At 47.3% G+C, this 26,012-nt stretch overlaps 1 protein-coding gene across 5 annotated transcripts in view; it reads left to right on the forward strand.

Annotated features, from left to right (window-relative positions):
- Positions 1 to 310: 310 nt before the first annotated feature.
- LOC117208159 (protein split ends) overlaps positions 311 to 26,012 on the forward strand; it is a 30,251-nt gene continuing 4,549 nt past the window's right edge. For 2 of the 5 annotated variants that reach the window (XM_033449071.1, XM_033449076.1), the window contains exons 1-7: positions 311 to 609; positions 9,279 to 10,159; positions 11,098 to 11,744; positions 12,741 to 12,921; positions 13,455 to 13,746; positions 14,856 to 15,596; positions 15,719 to 25,937. In XM_033449071.1, the coding sequence (XP_033304962.1) occupies positions 494 to 609; positions 9,279 to 10,159; positions 11,098 to 11,744; positions 12,741 to 12,921; positions 13,455 to 13,746; positions 14,856 to 15,596; positions 15,719 to 25,937 (13,077 nt within the window). In that variant the 5' untranslated portion in view covers positions 311 to 493. The remainder of the gene's footprint in view (positions 610 to 9,278; positions 10,160 to 11,097; positions 11,745 to 12,740; positions 12,922 to 13,454; positions 13,747 to 14,855; positions 15,597 to 15,718; positions 25,938 to 26,012) is intronic. The other 3 variants (XM_033449074.1, XM_033449075.1, XM_033449073.1) reach the window with 3 other exon arrangements.

Genomic DNA, 26,012 nt, shown 5'->3' on the forward strand with positions numbered 1-26,012 from the left:
CCCTTCCTCCTTGGTTTATTTCTTTTATGAGTTTTCACGTAGTACGTAATATTTATCGGGTTTCAAGTATATGTTCTTCTTGATGATATTAACAGATCAAAGTACTTTAATAAAAAGGCCTAGTTAAAGAAATTTATATTTTATAATATAAAACATATTAGCATAGACCCCTTCCATGTACATACATGATGTAGCTTGTCCGAATTGTTGGTGCGTGGTACATACATGCTTTTCTTGATATTTCACGATTAAAATGGTTGCCAATAAATATCTAAATAAATAACGCGTTATCTGGAATGTTTACAGGTATGGACGCGTGCAGAGCGTCAAGCTCCTGCCGCGGGGCGAAGAGTGCCCTGTGGATGGAGGTTCCGGTGGTTCCCTCGGAGAAGGTAACGAGGGTGGTTCCGGTTCCAGTTCTGGGAGCGGTGGTAGTGGCGCGGGCAACGGTACCTCAGGCAACACCGGGGGTGCCTCCGCGACGGTGGCGTTCATGGATATCAAGTCCGCAGCGAAGGCCCACGCGACTGAACATACCTTGGACGAACGAGCCCTTACCACACAATACTACGAACCACAGCATCTTCAGCACAGGTTTCCCTCGCACGGGTAATCATCATATTGCTCTATATTCAATATATATTCGTAAGTTTCCCAAGTTCGTAGCTTTGAAATCATAGTGAGAAAGTGTAATAAAATATAATATTTTTTCTCAAAAGTAAACCAAATTTCAATTACGAAAGACTAACGATCGATAGTTGTGATATAAATAATACGAGTTGCATTATGTGAGAGTAGGTAACACGTTGTAACCTGAACTTAATTGATATTTGACGATGAATAGTCTTTATCTTCGTATTTTCTTCATGGGATAAGTCTCAAACTTGGAAATGCATCAAAATTTGGATACGTAAATCAGTATAAGTATCAGTTTGTATGCTACGATATTACGTTAGTCTCTTGAGTTACAAGATATAAACATTTTCATGAGAATTGTAAAAAGTTTGCAAGCTGAAGCAGTCGAATAATTTGGTTGCTAAAATGAAACGTATAAATGTTGGTTTTTGCGATGAGTCACGTCGCGAGAATTAATTAAATCGCACGTCACAGGAAGCAGGTAAAACGACATTGAAATGTCGTTACGGACGAACGGCTGTTCCATTATCTCTTATTTCTAACAAAATTCACGTACAGTCTGCGTGTATTCATTACGATTCTCTGTCCGTTCTAATCTCGCGCCGCATCCCTTCATTTTACGGCTTGGTACTATTGTTGGATTTATGCGTTGTGTCGTCTCCATTTATCAATATATACAATCACTTTACATGTTATGTACTCTTTCATATGATATATTGCACAATGCATTAAAACATAATATACAGAATAATAAACTATGAGATTTTCATCTTAGGCGTATTCACTCCATTCAGGCTTCTTTTCCGCTAGTTATAGATCTATTTGAAAAGTGTACGCGATAATAAAAAGACACGTCATTCCACGCGAACATTGTCGCGTGTATCTTAACCTCTTGCAATGTTGCGGTCAAGGTTGACGTCACGTCGTGTTTCATAATGTTTACTTTTTGTTTCGACTTAAATACTACTACTAAGTTGGAAAGTTGATGAAGGAAAAGTAGACTTGGTCGGATATTCGTCTAACCTGTCTTTTTTCAAATATTTTCCGTGTACGCTAATAGTTAGATTTTAATTAAATCGAATAATTTACCAAAAAAAAAAGGTTTTTAATAAAAACTAGACGAGCAATCTTTTATGAGAATTATCTTGATAATAAATACAAATTTCAGAAAATTACGAACGAAACTTGCGAACACGACAAGTCTATAATCGATAAGAAACTTAATTTCCTGAATTGTTCGTGCATTCATTTTCTGACATAAAACGACTTTAACAACGTTTTCCACGAAGTGGGACAAATCGAACGTCTTTAATAATTCAATAAAATATTCCGTCGTTTCCAATAGCAGTTTCGAAGATATATTCGCACGCGTTTTGAATGGATTCGGACGAAATCGAAATAACCGAACACGCGTTAAACGCACAAAAGACAATGGAATAGCGCGATGAAATTTATCTCCGCGTTCGAATTGTTCGTTTAATAATGAGTTTCATAAATTAGTGGAATTCTTAAAACGAACTCATGTTCCAGTATGTATCATACATGCATATATATATATTCAAAGATGAAACGGTACAACAAACTCGTTCGAACAATTTTCGTTATCAACAAGGAGAGCAATTTATCCACGCTCACGACCCATAATCTAATTAATATTTCGATATAATACCGATAAAGCCGTTTGTTTTTCTTAAATAGCTGATCGTATTCATGTTTCTCCACGCTACGATATAATAAATAATATCGAATACCTACCACTGAGTTTATTTATGAATATATTATGCGCATTATACGAAACTTTTTGAAACTTCGTTAGCTCTATAATGATATACGACTATTATGATTATAATAGCGAAACTTGAAACTAATCCGAAAATGCACATAAGATTTGCAAGATATTTATTGCAAGCACGCAGTTAGTGAAGAATTAGTACAACATGAATCGTAGTCTTAAACATGCAATTAATACTAAAGATGGGTTCACTACATATTTTGGCTTAGTAATATAATGAATAGTTGATGGCGCAAATACTTTAATGATCTTTGCAAAGTGTAATTTCTATATACTTCTTCAGATCCGTTTCCAATTTTACCAATATAATCATGATAGCGTTTCGCGCTACAGTGCTAATGGAATTTCAAAATGTTTCCTATAATATGCACATGAAAAGTTTCTAGGAGTGTTTGAATACTTTGAGTCACTGTATATACCGATATCGGTCGTCACGAGCTACAGCTACGCGTGTCACGAAATATCGCGTTCGTGGAAATAAACCAACCGATAATCGATTGGCGGAGGCCGGTTATCGTATTATTGTTCGCTGGCACATTGACGCATTTCGATCGTAATCCATATTCACGACGGGGCCACTCGTCGAAACGTTTCTGCCACGCACTTGTTTTACCAGGCCACGTGATATATACGGCGTATCTCGACTATTCCGATCACCGTACGTGTTCCAACTCTCCAAGAATCACCTTACAGCGCGGCGTACACCATTACGCCAGCGAGACTTCGTACTTTTTCCGTGCTGCTCGTCAACCAAAAGATAGACCTTATAGGTTACCTCGTTTGCTTCTTTCATCGATCCTTCGTACTCTCGGATTGATCGTTTTATCGGGACTCGAGAACAAAATATAGGCAATGTACTCTACCAGCATTCGTCGCATACCTTATCCGCGCGCACGACAGCGTCGCGTTTCCACGAAAAGTCAGGTGACCGTGACGACGTGGTCGTTCGCGATGTTGCCACGTCTGAGGATCTGCGCGCGCGCATTAGCGCGCGACCGCCTCTCAACCGAGACGGAGGGGTGGTTGCTTTAGTTGGCAGTACCGTAGTACCAACACCTCAGGCCTTATGCTCCCAAACACTGCTACATAATTCTTTTCGAACTAAGATTTCGTATTTCATTAAAGGTTATCATTTTGGATACTATTACGTTAGATAAAGTTGAATCTACATTGTTTCGGAGGAACACGACGGATGAACATGGGTTTCATCCACGTTTCATCCGCGTATGAAACGTATGAAGTAAATTCTGCTTAAGTTCGACACGTTACAACATTTTTTTAGCATCGTTAAAATAATATAAATATCATGGACCAAAAACTTGTCAACAGTGCGAAAATTTTAGACATAATAGTACGAAACAAGGCACCCAAATACAATATAATATTTTGCAACAATTCAATGTTATGGCGTAGTTTCATATATTTATTTACATATTGGCGCTTACAGGGTGAAATTTATGTGGCATTAACGTGAACGAGAAATTTACACAGCGAAATAAAGCTTAAATCTTTCGTGATAATCCAAATATCTGCAATTAAAGGAGAGAAGACAAGTACAATGACTTACGTGATGACACGTTATTAGCAAAAACTGATATTCTTTACTATCGCTTTATTGATCATAAAATCGTATCGTTATTTATTAAAATATTTGGAAATTTAAGAATATTTCTGAGGAATGATATATAAGTGAATTATAACTTTCGTAGAAATTTAATTGTATCAGAGCTTTTGTTTTGTTCGAATCAAGCGTAGAAAAACTACATTATATCTTTTTACTGAATCTTTAGATTTGACGATATAATTTTGTGTTTGCATCGTTCGAAAATAAGGCATATTGTACTAAGTTTGAACGCGTTAGATACGAGTGGATAAAATGGTTACGGATCAAGCGTGAATCACACATCGAAATATGTTTTATGGTGTTTATTAAGAAGGTGTTTAATTAGTCCACGTATTATGATAATTATCGAATAAGTAATAGAGGTGGTCGCGGTATTGTCCCGAGGATGACATCAGTGTTTAAGGTATACGAATTGATAACAAGGTTTACGATTTGTATATGAGTCATCCATATGTATAGGGCTAAAGTGCGTGCTATGATTTCTTTTTAATCCGGCTCGTTTTCAACGGAGCGATCTTCGTATAAGAAAGATTTTGATCTTGCCGAGTCTTCGACTACGGTATTCTTGCGTTCATATTATCAATATCGCTAAACGTTATATATCGCTTGCAAAGTGTAAATTTAGCAGTAGGTGGCGTGAAACGACTACTTATACGTACGAAAATTACTAATTTTATCTACTGTGTTCAACTGTGTTATCAGCGGACATAAACGTGCAGAAACACGTTAATACGACCCTGAAAATATCTTATCGGCCGCCATACCGTACATGCCAACTACTATTTTATGACAAACTTAAATGCGCGTGATTCTAGGAAATCAAATACGTCGTCCGTCATAACAAAACGACATTGCGCTTTCCGTGGGTAAACATTGATATGCAGAAAAAGCTCGCGTGTACTGTTGGTAGGAAGAACGATTTTCTATGCACGGTTCTCGTTTCGCGTCTTCGTAATAAGTTATTCGTATCAGTCTTATATCACATACTCAGGCCCTTAATGGCGTTACGGACAGGAATTGCCGTGTACAAATTTTTCTTACTTCCCTTATCTATGATAAGCTGCTCTCGAATCGATACATGCGGCGTTATCACGTTTGACATAGACGTTAATCTTAATAAGTTAACGATGACGCAAGGCTTCCCTTCTTTTTTCCCTTCTGTTTTATCTGAAACTGTTGGAGCGCGATCTCCTAAATAAAAAGGTCGAATCGATAAACCGATGTGATTCGGAACAACGGTCAGATCGTCCGTGAGAGTGGACTTTTTCGAAGCCGCGTGTTTTCCCTGCTCAATCCACGTCCACGATATCGAATTGCGATCGGTCGCGTGACCGATACCGTATATCGTTTTGTCCTTCATACGCGAACCGATGACTTTATACTCGAGTGCACATGTTTTTCTACACTGATCGCCAATCGCCGCGCACTTTTTCCTCCGGTTTCTTTTTTCTCGTGCTCGTGAACCGTTCCAACTCATCATATTTCTCGGCGGCGAACTCGAACGAAACAACACGAAGTTTATCTTCGATCTACGGTATCGTGAAAACGGCCTTAACAGGTCCGTCGTGTACGTCTGAAACTCGATTTAACGTGCAGTTTCGTCGAGTGTGACAGACGCGAAGAAAGAAAAAAAACGTGGCATGCGTAATAATCGGCATACGACTACGTTAAATTCACGTAAAGCGCGTACGTACAGTCTTACGATTTAAATAAAATTTCGTACGATAATGATTTTACGAACGTGTTAAACATTATGCCGTATTAAGCTTGTTTACGTGGCACGAAAGGCATTGTTATTCCGCCGAACGAGATTACGCGACCATTAAACGATTGTCATCGATCGAAGTACTGTTTTATCACCTGGGTGCTCTTGAACGATAATCTACCAAACAATAATATCAGTGAATCGACGAGTTACAAGTTATAGAGTACAGATTTCTGTATGAATCTATTTATAACGTAATCGTAAGTGCCAAAGAAACTTGTCCTTACGAACATCCATTAAAAAGATTGTTACTTCGCTGAAAGAGATGGTACTTACGTGGCGTTCTTTTCGAGTTTACTTTGCTCTCGTGCGAGGGAAACTTTTACGCAATTCGCGGTGAATATGTAGTCTGTTTGCATCAATTATTGCCATTGATTTCGAGTCTGCAGTTAAATCGACGTTATTCATCGGATATGAAAGATCTGCATTTCTTTATTTTTTCTTTCATTCGTCTATTGGAAATTCGAGCTAGACTAACGAGCAACCGAATTAATTAATAATTTTAGACAATAATGGTACATCGTATTTATTGCTGTTCCTATAGCATTTTCACCATCTTTCATTAATTTACACTTCATTGTCCTCATTTAATATCACGATTTTAGTATCACATATTTCACCATTGCATTGCATTGTATTGTCACGTTAATTCTGTAAGGAATACATATTACGAAACACACTTACCTTAGATTGCTTAACGTGAACCGATTGGATTGTTTGTTTATATAAAGTGAATTTTTGTTTGTGGACGATTACCATCATAATGAATCGATTGCATATGGTGGATGTTGCAACTATGTTGTAAACGTTATTCAAATAAAACTTAGCCACGTATACGTGGAATTTCGAGTACCAAGAATGAGATTCAAATATTTTTACAAACGTTATAAGCCAGGACGTAAAAAGTTAATTTGCAAAATTTAGTCGAAAAGAAATGGGAAGTTAGTGGAAATGTTATGGAAGTAGATATCCATAAAATTATAATCACGCTAATCGTATTCGTGTTTTATATTAACTTTATAGTACAAGATTATTTATTTACTATGCAATTAAAATTAATATCTACATTTTTGTATAACCAAAACCAGTATTAAACGAAGCTTCGTTGGCGTCTATTCCCATTACCTGACCACTTACCTTTGTCCTCGAACGTATATACAAATTTTCTACGCAAAAAGCTACAGATAGCTATTTATTTAAGATGCATGTTCTAATTAGCGTATTTAAAAATATTTCACCCAAGCTCTGGCGAATTTTATTTACGTTCTACGCGTGAAGCATTCGACAGCCGAAATGAAAGGTTCTTTCGATCTTGCGAGAATGATCTCACGGAAAAGGAAAAAACGAAAAAAAGCAGAAACGGCCATAAGAAATAAAAGGAGGGAAAGAAAAAGGGTGTCGCCTGGGTAACGGAAAAATTTCACAGCCGCAGCGGATTGCTGGAGGTTCGCATGGCAACGTCCTGGCTCCTCTCGCAGGCAAACAAGATCGTTCGAGAAACGAGAAACGGCTACGCGTAATGCAGCCTTTAAAGAGATTCAGGTCGAAGTTTCTCGCGAAGGTGGGAGATAAGCACGCCGGTGACCGTATGGTAACGGAATGAACGTGAGGAGGCGTCGGGAGAAAGGCTGCTGATTCTTCGCCGTGATTATGCCTCGTGCATGCTGTTAACGTGTCTCGAACGCCATACAACGGCTCATCTACGTGTACGTGAACGTGCATGCACGTTCGAACACGAGCGATATAACTCGGTGGAAGACACACACACACACGGCCAACTTGGACGCAGCGTCGTGATAACAAGCCACGTTTTTGAACTTTGATACCCTGATGAGTATGACCAGGACCGATAAAGACGTAGGAAGAACGGCCGTGGCGCTTAAAGCAGCAGGAAACGTTGCTAGTTTTTGAAACGTCTCTAAGCCTCAGCTTCAGGTTGTTTTTCATTTCTCCGATACAAAGGTTCGGAAATTTATCACTTTCGTTAGATTCTTATTTTTACGGTACTGTACGTACGTTTCGTGTCTCGTTAATAGTTTCGTAGGTATGTCATTCGGATAACACAGAGGTATCTCGTTTAGTCGAAATAAGGAGGAGCAGACAGTTCGGATAACTGGACTGTTCCGATGATAGTAAAGGTTCAGTAAATAACTATTCTCACCAGTTTCTCTTATTACGTACTATCAAATCGTAGAACGTAAGTGTTTGGAATATTAGAACTTAAGTGTTAAGGTGTCCTCAGACAATCGATGATATTGTGATTATTTCAAGGTTTTCAATGGAAATGCGATTTGCGGGTAAATATTGACAATAGACGTTAATTGATAGTTCGAGGGCACCTTTAAGACTTTCTCTTCCTTAACACGTAGAGTTTATTTTGCATAAAAGCTAATGATTATAAACATTAATACACCCATTATAGGAGTAGTATAATCGAAGTGTGTAATTGAAATTACGCTCGATCCTATCTCGGATAGTACAGACTCGGTGTCGGTATTAATTTGCTCGTGCAAATGAGGTGCGTATAAACGAAGTTCTGCTATAATCGATAATCAAACGTATAATATAGCGTAATAATATAGAAATATAGGATAGAGGAATAGATTTCTTTTAAATTCAACAGCGATAGGTCGACGGCATCAATAGCGTATACTTTTAAGTTTCGAGCAAGTTAACGTTAGGAAACAAAGCGGTCCAATGCTTGGCGAGAACTTGATGGAACGATATGCATATAACGCGAGGAACGTCACCGGTATGATCGATGTCGTCGACGTCAAGGGATCTAGAGGGAATTTCATTTTAAAATTCGCTATACGGACTTTCATTTTACCGCGTTAGGATAAGTTTGTCACGTATCTTCAAACAGTTTGTATCTCTCTTGTCGAGCAAGGAACTACGCTTGCGAGTTACATTCGATACGCGCATTATAACGATAGAAGGAACGCTTGAAGTGTATTTGTCGGTTGCTCCTTCATGCTGATTAAGATCAGTGGACGATATCGGTATTTTAACGTACACCATCGGGAGCATAGTCCGATCGTTGATCGTAATTTGCTTCTCAAGCCGTATCGATAAAACAATTTTGGACATGTGGTTAAAACTGTTCCGTCAGTCATCGAACCGTTTGACGATACTTGACGGCTCGTCTATTTCGAGCGTACTCTAACGATCAAAAAATAAATCGTACGCTCTACTACGATTAACGAAGGAATTCCTACAAAGGTATACAACCTACAACTTTTGCATTCGTTGTATCGTCAATTAGTAGGAAATAACGATGCGAGAAAGGGATCCGATTATTAAGGAAAATTTCTCGGAACGCGGTTCGTGAAAAGAGCGCGCGATGATTCTAAATCACTATATACTAAGCTTGAATTCTGTGTGGTAGAAACAGATCCGTGTAGTATTTGCGACCTGTATCGTTCCATCGTTTAACTTAACGCGATCGTCGCGTGTTGCAGAAGTTCGGAGGATCATGGATCCGGCGGGGGTAGTGGCGGAGGAGTCAGCGGAGTGGTCGGCAGTGGCGTCGCCGGTTCCGGCATCGTCAGCGGCAGCGTCGGCAGCGGAGTCAGCGGCGGCGGCGGCGGTGGCGGTAGCGGCAGCTGCGGCGGCGGAGGATCCGCTAATGGAGGCGGCGGCGTCGGAAGCGGAATCGGCAGCAGCAGCGGCGGCAACGGCAGCGGCGGCAGCGGCGGCAGCGGTGGCGGTGGCAGCAGTGGCGGTGGCAGTGGCGGCGTTAACGATAGAGAAAGGGACCGAGAGAGGGAGAGGGAGAGGGAGAGGGAAAGGGAGAGGGAGAGGGACCGAGAACGAGACAGAGATCGGGACAGGGACCGGGATAGAGACCGGGAGAGAGAGAGGGACAGGGAGAGGGAGAGGGAGCGAGAGAGGGAGCGTGAGAGGGACCGAGAGCGAGAGAGAGGCGGCGAGGGGTTCGAGTCACGTGGCTCCCACGGCAGTTTCTACAGCAGCGAACGAAGCAGTCGAGGGGTCGGTTCCGGGGGTGGTGTCGGCAGCGTCGGCGGCGGCGGCGGCGGTGGCATCGTCGTCGGCGGCCATCCGGCGGATCCTACTCCCGGTGATCCTGGCGGCTACATACCCCGCGGCCGTCCACCTCCTGCCAGCTCTTATCACGTGACATCGACCAGGGCGAGGGATCGGCTCTACTCGAGAACCGGCCCGTACGCCTCCGGGCCGCCGCCCCCGCCCCACTTAGATCGTCATCGTGGTGGCCTGCCACCGTCCTCTTGGTCGGCCTACGAGTCGACGACCTCGAGGTACGGGAACGCACCGCCGCCACCCTCGCCTGCCAACAACGACGCCTACCAGGACGAGCAAGGTAATTGCCCTTATACGTACCGATGCACCACATCACCCACACCTCTCACATTCTCTTCTACCATCGCGTGTACAACACGTTCGTTTCCACCTTTGCGTCTGCGTCCGCGTCTACGTTCGCGTCTGCGTCCACGAAGTCCGCCTCTGTGCATCTTTTCCTCTGTAAGTGGACGCCTCTCACTTTGACTATGCGTTTCTTCTTTGCTTTTCTTCGTTCCATTTCTTTCGTCGATGCGCGCCTCGGGTCTTTCGCGTGCGCGTTTCCGCGCGATCGCTGGCTCACGCGGTTCTACCTGCGTTACCCCTGCTCCTGGAATACACGTGATTCCCGCGATCCTCGGCATTTCCAAATTCTCTCTTACAAACACTTTCTTCGGGTCATCCTTGCTCTTAAATTCGTGACAAACGCGTATCAACTTGCAGATCGTAGAAATGGTTTCTTCCACGTATCCGAATAATTCGAAACTTGCACGATCCGTGTTTCGCGGTTCGCGTCTCAACGCCCCCCGGACGCGACCATCACCCCTTCCTCCGGTTTCCCAATACACGCTTGGGTAGCGTTTTTCGCGCGGGAATCACGACGATCCAGCCAAATTGAGGGCACGCTTACGCGCTCGCGTTTCAGACTATTTTAGCCGCGAGTGGAGCGCGATGACCGTACGCGCGCGCTCGTTAATGGTACCACGATGCGACTCGAGGCGTGACGATTGTTTTGATAGTTTTAATTACAGAGGCGAGGAGAAAATTGAGAAAGAACGGTTTACGGGCGGCTTCGCTCTATACGACAGATGAAAAAGGGTATTGTCGAGGTATGGGTGATGGTGGTTGGCAGAGACGCGGCTATTATTCTAATTAATCGCGTAGTATTAGCGTTAAGAATTATGCGATAAGGGCCGTTACTGAAACAGATAATAACGATAACAAAATATACGTGTGTAGATTACATTCGTCGTCTTGTTCCACTAGGCGGCGGTGGAGGCGGCGGCAGTAGTAGCACCGGTGCGCTACGACAGCACAAAAAACAGCGTAGAAAATCGCGAAGCGGAAGCAGTTCACCGAGTGGTAGTAGCCGCTCCGGTAGTAGCAGCAGCAGCCGCAGCGGTAGTTCCGCCGGCAGCACTTCCGGGGGCAGTACGTCGCCCGGTAGTTCGCCGCATCGTACCGGAAATGCCGCCGTCACCGAGGACCGCCGGCCGCTCGCTATTCGCGTGCGTAATTTGCCGGCACGCAGCAGCGACACATCCCTCAAGGACGGTCTCTTCCACGAGTACAAAAAACACGGCAAAGTGACGTGGGTGAAGGTCGTGGGGGCGGCCGGCGAGCGATACGCCCTGGTCTGCTTCAAGAAGCCCGAGGACGTGGAGAAGGCGCTCGAGGTGTCCCATGACAAACTGTTTTTCGGATGCAAGATCGAGGTCGCACCTTACCAGGGTTACGATGTCGAGGACAACGAGTTCAGGCCGTACGAGGCCGAGGTCGACGAGTATCATCCGAAGGCGACGCGGACGCTCTTCATCGGCAACCTTGAGAAGGACGTCACCGCGTCCGAGCTTAGGAAGCATTTCGAACCTTTCGGCGAGATAATAGTAAGTTGGTCCATTGCGACGAGTTCGATTAGACCTGGAACCTAAAAGGGAATCAGGTTTAATGGAAAAATCTCTTTAGATCGAAAGTACCGATGCGTTACAGTTTCAAATAGGGAACTCGAATCAAATTTCTACGTACAGTTGCTTTCTCCAACGAAATCTATTCGATTTTATAATCAACTTTTACGTCATCGTAACTTTTATATCGTCGCGAGCGAGTTCAAGTATGAATTAAGCGTTTCTTCTAGGTATCGAGATGTTAGATAGAGGTGTTTAATAGCATAGCGATTAAAGCAGAATCTTTTCCTAAACTTTGTAACAAGCGTCAAAGCAATTAAAGATGTAATAGTAGCTACGTGTGACGTCGAATGACGTGTTATAAAATTGCTTAACAAATAACAAATAACACACGGTCTTTCTCTCTTTCTCTATATATGCACGCGTGTATGTAGACTTCTGTAACTCTAATTCGATGGTAACAACGTCCGAACGGAAGCTTATTGGAAAGTTTTGAGAATCGGATTCGATCGAAATTTATGACGCGCGAATTGTTGTTGTTCGAATATTAACATTTGAACCGGACGTGAAACAGTCAAAACAGAATTTTGAAATTTTAATTGTTCCGTGAATGTTCCCGCGAATAAGACGATACTTTAAATACGTCGCTTGGCACCAACCAATTGATACTCTTATACGAATAACCGAAACTTAAGCGTTACGAAATAGAATTTCTTAGATTCGATTGCATTTCGATTCCTTAGTATATCATCGTTCGAATAACTTTTCTACTTTGCACTATCGTATTTTTGGCTGAACGATGTTTTGCCACCTCTTCGGTAATGTTCGATTCTTCATCTTTGTTTGAACGCAAAATGCTTCGCTTCGTAGGAACTCGAACGAAGAGTCGGCCAACAGGCAAAAAAAAAAAAAAAAAAAAAAGAAAAACGCCGGCAATGGCGTCAACAAAGAGTTAAATACCATATTTGAATGTTACAGGAGATAGATATTAAGAAACAAGGCGCGGTGTCGAGCTATGCCTTCTGCCAATATTCCGACATCGGTAGCGTCGTTAAAGCTATGCGATCGATGGATGGCGAACACCTGGGTGCGAATCGAATAAAACTCGGATTTGGAAAGTCGATGCCTACGTCCTGCGTATGGGTGGACGGTATCGGAGGTAATTATCGTAAAGAGTTGTATCGATTTCTCTAAAAACCACCTATAAAATTGTATAGTTTACGATTTAGAAGCCACCGAATAATTTTTCTCGTCGGACAAAATTGCTAATGATCGAAATCGCTGGAGGCTCGCGAGGATAGGATGTTCTCTAGACTGGTTAGACTGGTCTTTGAAGTGATTGCAAATTGACGAGTATGACCGTATTCTAAAAACAAACGCGTACTTAGAGCGCTACAGCGCCATCAAACTCGCGTCTTTCCCAACGAATATCTGAATTATATACGCGCGTTTCAAGCTCCGCATCGCTCGATCGCGTCTCATTACGATCATTTGGCGTTACTTATAGACTACGTTTAGGGCTCTTTCGATCTATCCGTAGTATATTTTCATACCGTTCATAAATAAACGTACGACTGGAAACGCGTTACGATTTCAATTGCTAGCGATTTTTTGACAAATACGTAGGAAGAGAACGTTCTCTTCGAAGTATGTGCTAATGATGCGTTAACCATACGTTATACGTTGTTTCAGATTGTATGTCAGAAAAATACTTGAACATGCAATTCCATCAATTCGGACCTATAAACCAGGTGGTCGTGGATCGCGAACGTGGACACGCTTTGGTCTTCTTCGAGCAGATCAGCTGCGCACAAGCCGCCGTGAAGGAAATGCGAGGAGCCGCTCTTCGTGGACGCCGGCTTCAAGTTGACTTCGCCTCCAGAGAGTGCCAGGAAACGTTTTACGAGCATCTGGAGCGACAGGGCATCGCTGGGGAGAAACCTTGGGACACGAGGCCATCTCCGGCGGCGACCTTCGATGTCTCGTATGTATAGTTCTCACATCAGAAATAAGATATTTTCTCACGACGATTAATTGTCGAAATGTATCTCGGTATTCTTACGTTCTAAAGTAGTTGCTTTAAATCGTTCTTTACCATTGCGGCGAGTGTTTTACTTTTCTTCGTCATCTGGATGTTTCCTCCAACTGTGTTAAAATTGGCGGAGATCGTTTTTATTCTATCGCGGTATCGGCCGATCTCGCTGAAGCGTTACCATTTTTATAAAACTCTCGCAACGAGCTGCAGCTCTGGAGGAGGACACGCGATGATTCGATACTTTAAAATAACCATGGATTAAGAAATTTTGTTAACCATGAAAAAGTCGTTGATTATGATCGTACTTGGGCAACGAGGCGGGTACTAAAATGGCTGAGATAAATGGAATGCTCTCCGTAGACAAACAAACATGTTTTGACGAAGAATTTCGAATTACTATAAATGCTACATAGAACGTCTTGCGATGTATGCGACGAACTTTTCCGCAATGTTTAGCAGATATTTTCGTACGAAGGACGCTGCTCGCGTTATGGATTAAGCTGCACGTGTTATCAAGTTGAGAGAGAAGTAAGATACTGCACGTATTTGCAGTTAAACGACAATGCATCTTTGTTTTACCATTTTCGTGTTTTCCGCGTTCGAGAAGATTAGCTAACCTACCTCAAAATTTCTCATTTGGCCATCGTCGACGCGTAAAAACAAAGTCGTACACTGCAACGTGTTGAATTTCAACAATTAATCCTTCGCAGTCGGCATATTTTTCTGGTCACACTACCAACTTAGTCGAAGCATTTTTAAGTTGATAAATATTTATCCTGGCCGTCCAATTTCGAAAACAAGTAAAAAATTTTTAATTTCGTTTACTATGGTAATCAACCAAATAATAATTCGAGGGATAGGCAGCTGACTCGTTTACATCGACGTTTCTGCGTCAGCCTGCTCAATACAAAAATTACTCGTTTCATTGTAGAATGCGTACAACCTATCGAACGCGAAGGTCGCTGCTAAACATTTCAGAAAAGGCAAAGAATACTTGGCAGACGAGCTCGCCGTTATACAGCAGAGAACATGAAATATAGTACACCCGTTATTTGAAGGATTCCTTGCAGGCGGGAGCGCAGCAGTTTTGACTCCGGGGTGACGGTTTCAAACTCGAGTAGCCGATTTACCCGGTACGAAACGCCCCCGAGGTCGAGGACGGCCAGTTACTCTCGCACGTCCGGAGGCGGAAGCACACCGGGTGCCAGTCCGGCCCACCCGACCGCGATGTCCCGCAGCAGTAGGCGCTCCTATCAAGACACCTACTACGACGGCGAGTATACCGAACCAACACCCCGTCGATTCCGCAGCTACGACGAGTTCAGCCAGGGAAGCGGGGCCAGCCACGACGACTATCAGAGCAGCGTGCTCGGCGATGGAAAGCTGAACGACGACGATTGTCCACCTCCTTCGCGTCGACACGCGGTTCAAAGCGTAGTAACCAGCGTGGATCCACCGGCGCCGCCTCCGCCGCTGCTACCACCTCCAGATATCAGGCATCTTCAAAAGGAACGGGTACATCTGCTGGAACAACTGGAGGAATGTCACAGCAGCGGCGACGAGGTCGGCTTCGCGCCAAAGAAACGAGTGAAGATGGATGGGACGTCCACCGCCATACTCTGCGAGGACGACGAACCCGAGATCGCCTCGTTGCTCGTTACTTCGCACTCCAGCAGGAAGGGTATGGATATCCGACGAGTCAGCGACAGCAAGGTGGTTGTGCATCATGGTACGAGGAGAGGAAGCTGCGACGGGCGAGGTCCAGGACCTTGCAAGCGTCGTCGCGACGTTACCAGCAGGTAACATGGTTTCTGCGTTGTTTTATTGATATTTTAATTAGACATCGTGATTAGAAGCATAGCGTATGGAAGTGGGTCTGGAACAGTTAAGTAGTAACGCGTCAATCCGATTTCTGTCGAAGGCATCACGAACACCACGACGGATCGCGTCCAGGAACTCCGCTAGTGGACGAAAGGCCGGAGAACTTGGTGCCTAGCGAGCCAAGGCGGTTTCGCGAGAGAAGTCACGACGGTCCTCTCTCGCTACCGTTGCCGAGGTTCGCGACTCAAATGCTGAACAACAACAACAACAACAACAACAACAACAACAACAATAACAACAACAACAACAACAACAATAACAACAGCAGCAACAATAATAACAACAACAGCGGTAATAGTAATAACACCGGTAGCAGCAATAATAGTAGTAGCGGTAGTAGTCGGTCAAACAACTCCAGTCTCGCGAAGATGACCAGTCCACCGTGTATCAACCTGTCAACGGCGCCGAGTCCTCGAACGGCACCGCAGCCACCGGCTTCACCACCACTTCGTCATCTGAGTCCAAGTCCAACGAGTTCCGACAGCGAGACAGCACCTCAATCACCTAGTCTCGAAGAAAGGATACGTTCTCTCGATGAGAAGTACGAGAAATGGTCAGGATCGAGGGCGTTAAGCGCTGCCGGAGGTGACGCATTGGCGAAGCTGGACGCCACGGCGTCCGAGAGATTCAGGTTTCGGCACAAGTTGCTTGATTTGGATCTGCACGAAGTACAACCAAGCGATATCGTCAAGTCGGTTCTTGCCAAGAGAAGCGTGTTCGACGAGGACTCGAAACGGCTGGAGAACTTCAGCGAGAAGTACGAACCGAGAGAGTTTACCGGTGTGATCGGTGTCGGTTCGATCGGTAGTAGCGTGAGCGGCCTCGCGTCTAGCGGCAGTTGCACCAGTAAAGTTTGCTTGCAGTACCCATTTCCTAGTCATCCACCGGTACAACTGTCCAGCAGCACCTCTATGGCCGGTCAAATCTGTATTGGCACCACATCCCTATCGTCGAGTTTAACGTTTACGACGACCATGTCGTCGACGTTGAAACCTCCGGATCCACGAACGGTGGTCCAACACAACTGTGTGCATCCGACGCCGACCACTCCAATCACACCCGGCACGTCGATCAAGACTGTTAGCCCCGAATTACCACCGGTTTCTCTACCGATCGGTCTTGGTAGCGGAATGGCAGCCACCAGCGGCAATAGTAGCGGTTTAGCGTTAGCGAGTAGTATTCTTAGCAGCAACGGTAGCGTAAGTAGTATTCACGCTCTCGGAGCCTCTACCGCCCGAGGATCGATCGGTACCAGTGGTTCTTCCGCGTCGGCATTCGCGTCAGTCACCATCGCATCATCGCTCGCTTTCTCGACGATGCCGACGATGGCGGTTCTCACGACGGCGGCCACCACGTCTGCCTTGTCGACAACCCCGATCACGCAAGCCACGATCGTGACCACGTTGACCGCCACGTCGGCGGCCTCTTCGTTGTCGTCAACGTGCTCCCTGTCGAGTAATCAGTATCAAACTTCCATGTCCACGGTCACCTCGATAATACTGTCTTCCACGACATCCTTGTCGAATACTTCGTCCTCTTCCTTCTCCATCACCACCGTTTCTTCTTCGTCTTCATCGTTATCGTCATCGTCGTCGTTATCATTGTCATTGTCATCGTCGTCGTCTCTGTCATCCACCACCGACGCTTCCCGGTCTCGTTTGAGGAAGGAAGTTGGCGGTTGTAATCGAGAAAGTCGAGAGTTCCGGGACAGCAAAGACGGCAGGGACTCCAAGTACAGCGGCAAGAGCAAAGATTGTCAGAGAAAATCGCGGAAAGAGGATGCGGACGTTGAGAGAAATCGCAAGGATCGGGAGGAGAAGGATGGAAGTGGCAGCTCGTCTATGACGAACGACGTTGCCGATAACGACGGTCACGCGAGGGAGAGAGAGTTGAAGGAGAACAAAGAGATGCGATACGAGAGGAAGGAAAGAGAAGAGAAGGAACGAAGGGAGAAAGAAGATCGCGAGAGGCAGGAGAGAAGAGAGAAGGATGATCGCGATAGGCAGGAGCGGAAGGAACGGGAAGAAAGGCGAGAGAAGGACGAGGAGAGACGTGAAAGGGAGAGATTGGACAAAGAACGACAGGAGAAGGATAGGCGGGAGAGAGAGGAGAGAGAACGGGAAAGAAAGGAAAGGGAGGAGAACGAGGTAAAGGAGAAAGAGAGGAGGGAGAAGGAAAGATTGGAACGCGAAAAGAGAGAGCGGGAGGAAAGGGAGCGTCAGGAACGCCGAGAGAGGGAAGAACGAGAAAGGAGGGAGCGAGAAGATCGTGAGAGGAAAGAGCGGGAACTTCGCCAGGAGAGAGAAAAGCAGGAGAAAGAACGGTTAAGGAAGGAAAGGGAAGATCAAGAGAGGCGGGAAAAGGAAGAGCGAGACAGACTGGAACGAGAAAGGAGGCGAGAAGAGAAGGAACGTCTCGAGAGGGAGAGGAAGCGCGAAAGAGAGGAGAAGGAGCGGCTGGAGAGAGAACGACGGAAAGAGAAAGAGGAACGAGAACGGGCGGAGAAGGAGAAACGCGAGAAGGAAGAGAGAGAAAGACTCGAACGGGATAAGCACGATCGAGAAAAGAGGAGAGAACGCGAGGATCAGGAAAGGCGGGAAAAGGAAAAGTCCGAGCGCGAGAAAAGAAGAGACAGAGATGAGAAAGACAAAGAAAAGAGGGATCGTGAGGAAAGCAGGCGACAACCCACCGAGAATCATCTTCATCAGTCCATTTCCCAGTCTCAAAATCAAATTTCCCCCGGGCCGGTGTCTATCAAGCGACGATGTTCGTCGCAGGATGGCCCGACCGAGGATGACGCCAAACGCATGAAGATCTCCGAGCACAGGAGGGACAGCAAAGACCGGCCTAGACAGAATAGAAGGTCCGAGGATCGAAAACATAGGAACGATTCTCACAGATCCAATCGCGAAAGTAGGGAGAGCCGAGATGGGAAGGAAGGTAGCAGTGGTAATGTATTCACACAGTCTCAAGATACTAGGGAGCAATCTCATTCGACCGAGATGAGTAGAGAGTCGACCAGGGAGAACCGAGAGAACAACCGCGAAGGTGGAGGAAAAGAGAAGCAGCGAAGCAAGAGGAATCGATCCGAGAAGGAGTCCAGGGAGCGGAGTCCAAGAGTGTCCCACGAGTCGGACAAAGAGTTCCTATCGAGACTGGATCTTTCAAAGCGCAACGACTCAAATTCGCCGAGTGAACAGACCGCGATTGGTTCGAATCATTCGCGAGAGATGCAGCAGCAGCATCAGCATCAGCATCACCAACACCAGCACCATCATCATCAACAGTCTTCCTTGAATCTACACAGTGACGTGGACGACGGTCCTCTATCGACGCCCGATATTCAGGTAGCCAGGCATCCATCCGCCACGGACACGGACAGCGACGAACCTAAGAAGCACTCCATCTTCGATATCGTTGACGACGAGCCCGCATACATCAGTATGTATGACAAAGTGAAGGCACGCTCGACCAAGAACATGCAGAAACTCGAAGAGGAGAAACGGCAAGTACGACTTAAGGACAAATTTTCACAACTGAAGCAAAGTCGAGCGAGGCGGGAGGAGAAAAAGCAGAGTACCTCGTGGGACGGAGACTCGGTATCCAGCAAGGCTTTGACAGAAGACGAGGCCACCTCGGAATCTGACTCGGCGAGAGCCAAGTCTTTGTCCAGAAAGAGTTCCCGATCTCGAATTCACTCCGACACCAGCGAGGAAGAGGAGGCATCGTCGTTCAACAACAAGATTCGCAAGGCCGTCAAGACAGAGAGGTTCCTGGAAAGCGACGTCGATCTCGGATTCGCTGACACCGAGGAGAAACAGAACTCCATGGAGACGACGAACGTGGTAGTCGTGAACAGTGTCGTTCACTCGAACGTAAAAGAAGAACCGCGCACCTCGGACGATGACGAACGGATCCCGGTGTCATTCAGCCGTGGCAACCAACCAGCGATCGTGGTTAACAATCATGAGCGTGATTCGTCGCGGAAAAAGTCACACAAGAAGAAGCAGAAGCGACAAAAGAACTCGATGTCGACCGAAGACAGTCTAAGCAAGACCGAGTCGTCGGAAACTGTCGAGCACAAGACCAAATCGAACACCGTGACGAGTAACGTGGCGGCGACGGCGGATTGTCGAGCCAATCATGCGACCGAGTCCGTCAACGCATCCACGACCGTCGTCACCTCTGGTACCACGACGGTTTTGGAAACAACGGAGGAGAGGATACGATCGGACAAGAAGCAACGGAACAAGAAAGATAAGAGGAGAGACAGGAACGCGGATGAAAAAGCGAAGGCACGAAGAAAGAGGCTCAACAGACAGGAAGCTAGAGATTCGCAACGTATGGAAGACATATTTGGTCCGTTGTCAGACGACGTCGACGACGCTCCGTCGAACAATGCGCTCTTCGACCGGTTGGCCAACAACACCTACGCTTCGGACAGCGATGGTGGCCACAGTCCGGTGTTGGACGTGGAACGAGTCAGGCGAAAGGCGGAGAAGAAACGTCGTCATCAAACAGAGGACGAGAACAGCGTGGACTTGGCCGAGGCGGGACGAGAAATCGAGGCGAAGCTCTTGGGGCTACCGAACTCGCCGAAATCGGCCGTTGCGTGCACGGAGAGTAACGACCCTGACGTGTTCCGATTCACCGACGACAACGACAGCATCGAACCATCCACACCGTCGACCATTCCGGAAAAGATCAAGGAGAAGAAGAAAAAGAGGAAAAAGTCGAAGGAAGAGCGGACTCGGAAAGATTACCATCATCATCATCACCATCATCATCACCACCATGAGAAGAGCGGCGAGTTGCCCTACCTGGGGGCTGATCCTAGTCCCCCGAGAGCAAGTAGCCCGTTGATTCCCAAGACGATGTCACCTACTTTGCCTACACCTAGAGATACTTTGTTGAGTCCCATTCCGAAGGTTTCGTCCAATACTTGCGTGTCATCGACAACAGTACCGTCGTCGATGACTCCTCCATCAAGCGGTGGTATTCAATCAGCCGGGAAGCCAGAGAAGAAGAAGGACAAGTTCATCCCAGGCTTCGGTATCGAGATCGACGAGACTATTCACGAAAACGCGGTGAAAAGTATTTCGGAACCGGAAGAACGCGAAAGTAGGGAGGAGTCAGAAGTGAATGCGCCGACTACGCCGCCCACTCAAACCGAGGACAAGCCACGAGTCGCGATATCCCAGGAGGAAACCGAAGACGCGGTAGCTGCTCTGCTGGAGGAAACCTTCGGAGTATCGACGGAAGACTTTTCGTATGAAGGCGAAGAGGAAGACGCCGAAACGGAAGACGCGGTCGGAGCCCCGGCCGAGGCGCCTCAAGAGGACGTCGAGGAGATGCAGCAGGCCGTCGAAAGTCTGAACGCCTCTACGGCGGAAGGAGAGACGGATATGAAACCAGACACTCCTCAGAGCGAGCACGACTTGCAGATAGATACGGATACGGAGGAAGACCCGAACTACGAGACGTTCGATTTGAGCCAACCACCGAAAACGCCAGACATTCCATCGTACTACAAATCACCTACCAAGACCCCCGCCGCCGTCACCACCGTTGTCGCGCCTTCCGTACCTGCGACGGAAAAGACCATCGAGGCGCGCAGATCGTCCGTATCAGCGAAACCGCCGAGTCCACCGACCTCCGTGATCGCTCACTCCTGGAATTTGAACGAGAAGCCGCGAGAGGTGGCTAAGACTGTGCAAGCGGCCGAGAACGTCGACGAAACCAACGTTACAGCAACCAGTCCGGAGAGAATGAACAACTCTCAGGCGCGTCGCGCTTCGATCTCGCCACCTCCGCAGTACAAGCAACCCGTGTTAGGTCCTTGCAGCGTGCCGATCACCAGCGAAACGCCTAGAATAGCCGCGACCAGTCCTAGACCGTCGGCGCCACAGCCATCGTCAACGCCGCCATCCATCGGCGTGCAGTCCCTTTACCAAAAGCTTCCCGTGTCACCACAGTCACAGATGGTCCCACCCATGCGACAAACTTCTCCCAGAATGCAAAACATCCCCGCGGTTTCAACCTCGGCCTCCTCGAACCAAGCTCCACCGTTGCCACCACCGTTGGTTCCATCCAGAATGCCACCTTTGGTTCCCTCGCAACTGTCGCCGAGAATTTTGCAGCCACTTTCACCTAACGGTCAATGGTCTCGAAACTCCGCCCTCAGTCCTCACGTACCGAGTGTCGGTAAACCGTCACCACCACCAGCCAGGATCGCGGTGAGCAGCGTTCCCGTCTCCGCTCACAGGCCAGACACACCGACGCAACAGATATATTCCACGGCGGCCACTCAACAGCCGGTTATTCAACACGCTCCAGGCATGAGAGCTCTAGCACCCAGTCATCCTAGAGGTGGATTACCGCCGTTGACGCTGAATATTCCACACCGTCCTTACATGCCCGTACCACCTTTGGCTCCGGGTGGCGTGCAAGTCAAGAGCTCTAGGGATTCGGCTCTCGGCGGCAAATCTGTTATCGAAACGTTGCTTCCGGTAAATCCTAACGAGCCTCCGCAACGTCTGGAGGAACCGAAATTGTCACCAGCCGTTATCCCAGAACCAACGAACAAGGCTTCCACTTCTCCGAAGGTTCCTTCGCCGAACCAGCCGCCCACGTATATCCCTGAAACGGCCAAGATCGAAATCAACGCTAGCACGTCCAGCCTGGTATTCGGCAAACCGACCAGCATCCCGGAAACCTGCTCCTTGTCGTCCAGAGGTCAGAAACAAATTTCAGGCTCCATTACTACGGACAACAATTTATTGTCCCCTAGGCAGAAGCAAGAGATATCGAGTCTTCAGCTTTTGACCACCCACGTGCCACGTTCCTCGACACCCAGTCCTGTGATAGTCGCTCACGGGCAGCCTCACCTAGTCCACAAGTCCGTGGTGCACACCATCGGGGCGTCCACTGTTTCGTCAGCGAATCAACCGCTGATCAAGACGGTGGTACCCATGCCAGTTTGCCAACAGCAGCAGCAACAACAACAGCAGCAGCAGCAACAACAACAGCAGCAGCAGCAACAACAACAGCAGCAGCAGCAGCAACAACAACAGCAGCAGCAGCAGCAACAACAACAGCAGCAGCAGCAGCAGCAACAACAGCAGCAACAACAGCAGCAACAACAGCAGCAACAACAGCAGCAACAACAGCAGCAACAACAGCAGCAGCAACAACAACAGCAACAGCAACAACAACAGCAACAACACCAACAACAGCAACAGATCCCATCCAGTGTAACGGTTTCCATGGCTGAGGACAAATGCGTCGTCACACAAACGTCGATTTCGTCTCTAAACAGCAGCCAAAGGCATTCTCCGGTTCTGCAATCCAGTCATCTCTCCAAGCCTCACCTTCCATTGGTATCTACAGTCTCGCAAGCCATCGTCTCCAGAACAACGACGACGGTACCTACCACGGTTCCGTCTTCCGTTCCTACTGAGCAGAACACCACCGAGTGCGTGCTAGAGTCGCGGCTACCACCAGAACAGGAGCTCCAGGTCGATCCCGATGCACAGATGGTACAAACGGCTCAGCCCATGCAACTTACTCCGCCCATACAATCCACTCAACCGATTGATGTCATAAAAGAGGAACCATCCGATATCCTGAAGCACGAGGATACCACCGCGATCAAGGAGGAATTCTCGAACACCGAGTCCGAGCAACCATTGAATCAGCCATTGAATGCACCATGCGCCAACGCGGTGGATGCAAAATCTCCAAAGGTCGAGCAACAACTGGACCAGATCAACTCAGAGAAGCTGTTGGGCGCGTCGAAGTCCGAATCCAACGACGGCGATCGTCTCGTTCCTAAAATGATGGAAGTCGAAATCAAGACGGAACTTGCGAACCCCGAGGTCAAAGAGGAAGAGGATGAGGAGGAAGAGGAGGAGGAGGAGGAAGACGAAATACCCAAGGAGAACGAGGAAGCGGACATGGAGGAAGAACCAGCGGAGGATCCACTGAAAGAACCGTGCACGGATCCGCTAGCGATCGATGCGTCCAAGGAGGATCCGGCTGACAGTAAAGAAGATAGCGACTATTGGTCTGCGAAGGAGGTGAACATCGAGAGCGTGATAAAGAAGGTAGACGCATTGTGCGATGGCGAGGGCAACGACGACGGTGACAAGGAAACGGCACAGCATGGTCAAAGTGTTACCCATGAGACACAGGAAGAGCAGCCAAAGAGCAACGAGTCCGAATGGTTTAACCGCGGTGATGCAAAGAGCAACGAGTACGAATGGTTTAACCGCGGTGAGGCAACCGAGTCTGATACCAAGAAGAACTTCGTCGCGACCAACGAGGAACAGGACGAGGGAGTGGAGACGTGCGAAAGCGAGTCGACAAAGAGCCGACGTGGTCGAACCAAGAGCAGACGAGGATTCGGTAGCCGCGGCGGTGTGACCACCAGACGAAGCAGCAGAAACACAACCACCACCGTTGTGCATAAACGAGGAGCGAGGACTTCTAGGGGAAGCAAACATCACGTAGAGAAGAACAAGCTGCCGGCGGACGTTTACGAATTCCATGACGATAGCGAGGAAGATAATGCTGGACGGCCGCGATTGATTCTCACGATTAAGTCACCAGTGCCGAGTCTGACTGGTCCGAACGCGCAGCCAGCGACGCCTATAGCCGCTGTGAAAGAAGTACCGCCGGAGGAATTTGTTCCTCCAGCAGCGAACACCAGAAAGTCCAGGAGACTGGCCGAGAGGGATGGAAGTAGAAACACGATCGACGACGTGATCGAAGACGTGGTGCGTGGCTCCGCGATGAACAAGGGGATGATAGGAGGATCCATTGGAGGGAACGTTCACGCCACCAGACGAAGCACTAGGTACAACAGCTCTTCTCGTAACGTTCAAAGCACGGTACAACAACCGACCGAACCTAGAAAGTCACCGCGAGGTGTTCGCGGTAAATCGGTAAGGAGAACTTCCGAGAACGACGATGACGAGGAATATCGAGAACTGATAAAGATAAAGGAGACACCTCCGGCGCCGCAGCAGGAACTCCAGAACAAAGAAGAGAACGTCGTTTCGCTTCGGGACGAGACCACGCCGAAGCCCGAAGAAACGAGTCAGCAGCAGCCTGCAGCTGCGCCGTCACCCACGCACAAACCGGTATCTCATGAACCGATGACGCTGATAGATCCAGTCACTGGAATGCTGATACCGATGAGAGAGTCGGAGGAAGGTCAATACATTCCTGTTTCCACCACTTCTGGACAGGCGCAAGCGGTGAGCAGAGCCACGTGCGATGCGAGAATCACTCCGGCTGGTTTGGTGAACGCTGCGGTCGTTGCGCCCAATACAACCGAGACGTTGCGATCGAAACAGCCGCAGCCGGAGAATTTAACCGTCTCCGAAGAACTTAAGAAGGAACCAGCCCCGGAACCGCTTCAACAAAATCAACAGATCCAACCGCAGACCAGCGTTATCACGAAACCACAATCTCCGGTTGTTCACCAAGTCACCTCCGCAGTCAGCATGGTTCAGCCAGCAGCAACAATTTCTACCACAGTTACTTCTATAGCTACGACGGTGGTAACTATTCCACAGACGACATCCACTTGTTCCACCCCGTCGAAACCCACGAGCCTCAAGGCTCACGTCTTGAACGCCAGCAAGCTGGCTACACCGGCGCAACCGCAACAGCAAGTTGTCATTACCAAACCGACGGCCTCCAGCGTGGCTAGTCAACCGCCATCGGTGGTGCAGCAGCCACCAAATCTCGTAAAATCAACGCAGGCTGTGCAAGCTTTGCATCTCCAAGTTTCTAGCAACAGGGTATCGTCACCGAGCTTAAGTCCGCGTGCTAAACAGCCGGTAGCGCAGATCGGTGCTGCGAATGGAAAAGGTCAAGGACAACCCATGTCACCGGTACTGAACAATGCCGGTGGTGCTCCACCGAATCCTAAGCAGCATCTCCTACAGGCGGCAAAACAGCAGACACCCACGATAGTGAATCTTCCTCAGAAATTAGCTATGAACGTCCAACCAGCTAGTGTAACTACGACTCCGGCACCGAGAATTCATCAACCTATCTCTCAATCAACGGCATTGAAAGGCATCAACGGACAGCCGCATCCTTTGAATCCGAAGGCTCATTTGTTGCAGGCTGTGGTACCACCTATGGTCGCAGGTGTGGTGGCTAGCCCACCCACTCAATCTCATCTGATAAACCCGCAGCCCGCTAGCATCAGCTGTTCGAGACCTCCAGCACCAAAACCACCACCGGTAATGGTTATTTTCTTCCAAAGATAAAGATAGAGATAAAGTGCTCCTATGTAAAAGGGGAAAAATTTAATTTAT

The sequence above is a fragment of the Bombus bifarius genome, unplaced genomic scaffold (assembly GCF_011952205.1).
Source record: "Bombus bifarius isolate JDL3187 unplaced genomic scaffold, Bbif_JDL3187 scf7180000008056, whole genome shotgun sequence".
Lineage (NCBI taxonomy): Eukaryota > Metazoa > Arthropoda > Insecta > Hymenoptera > Apidae > Bombus > Bombus bifarius.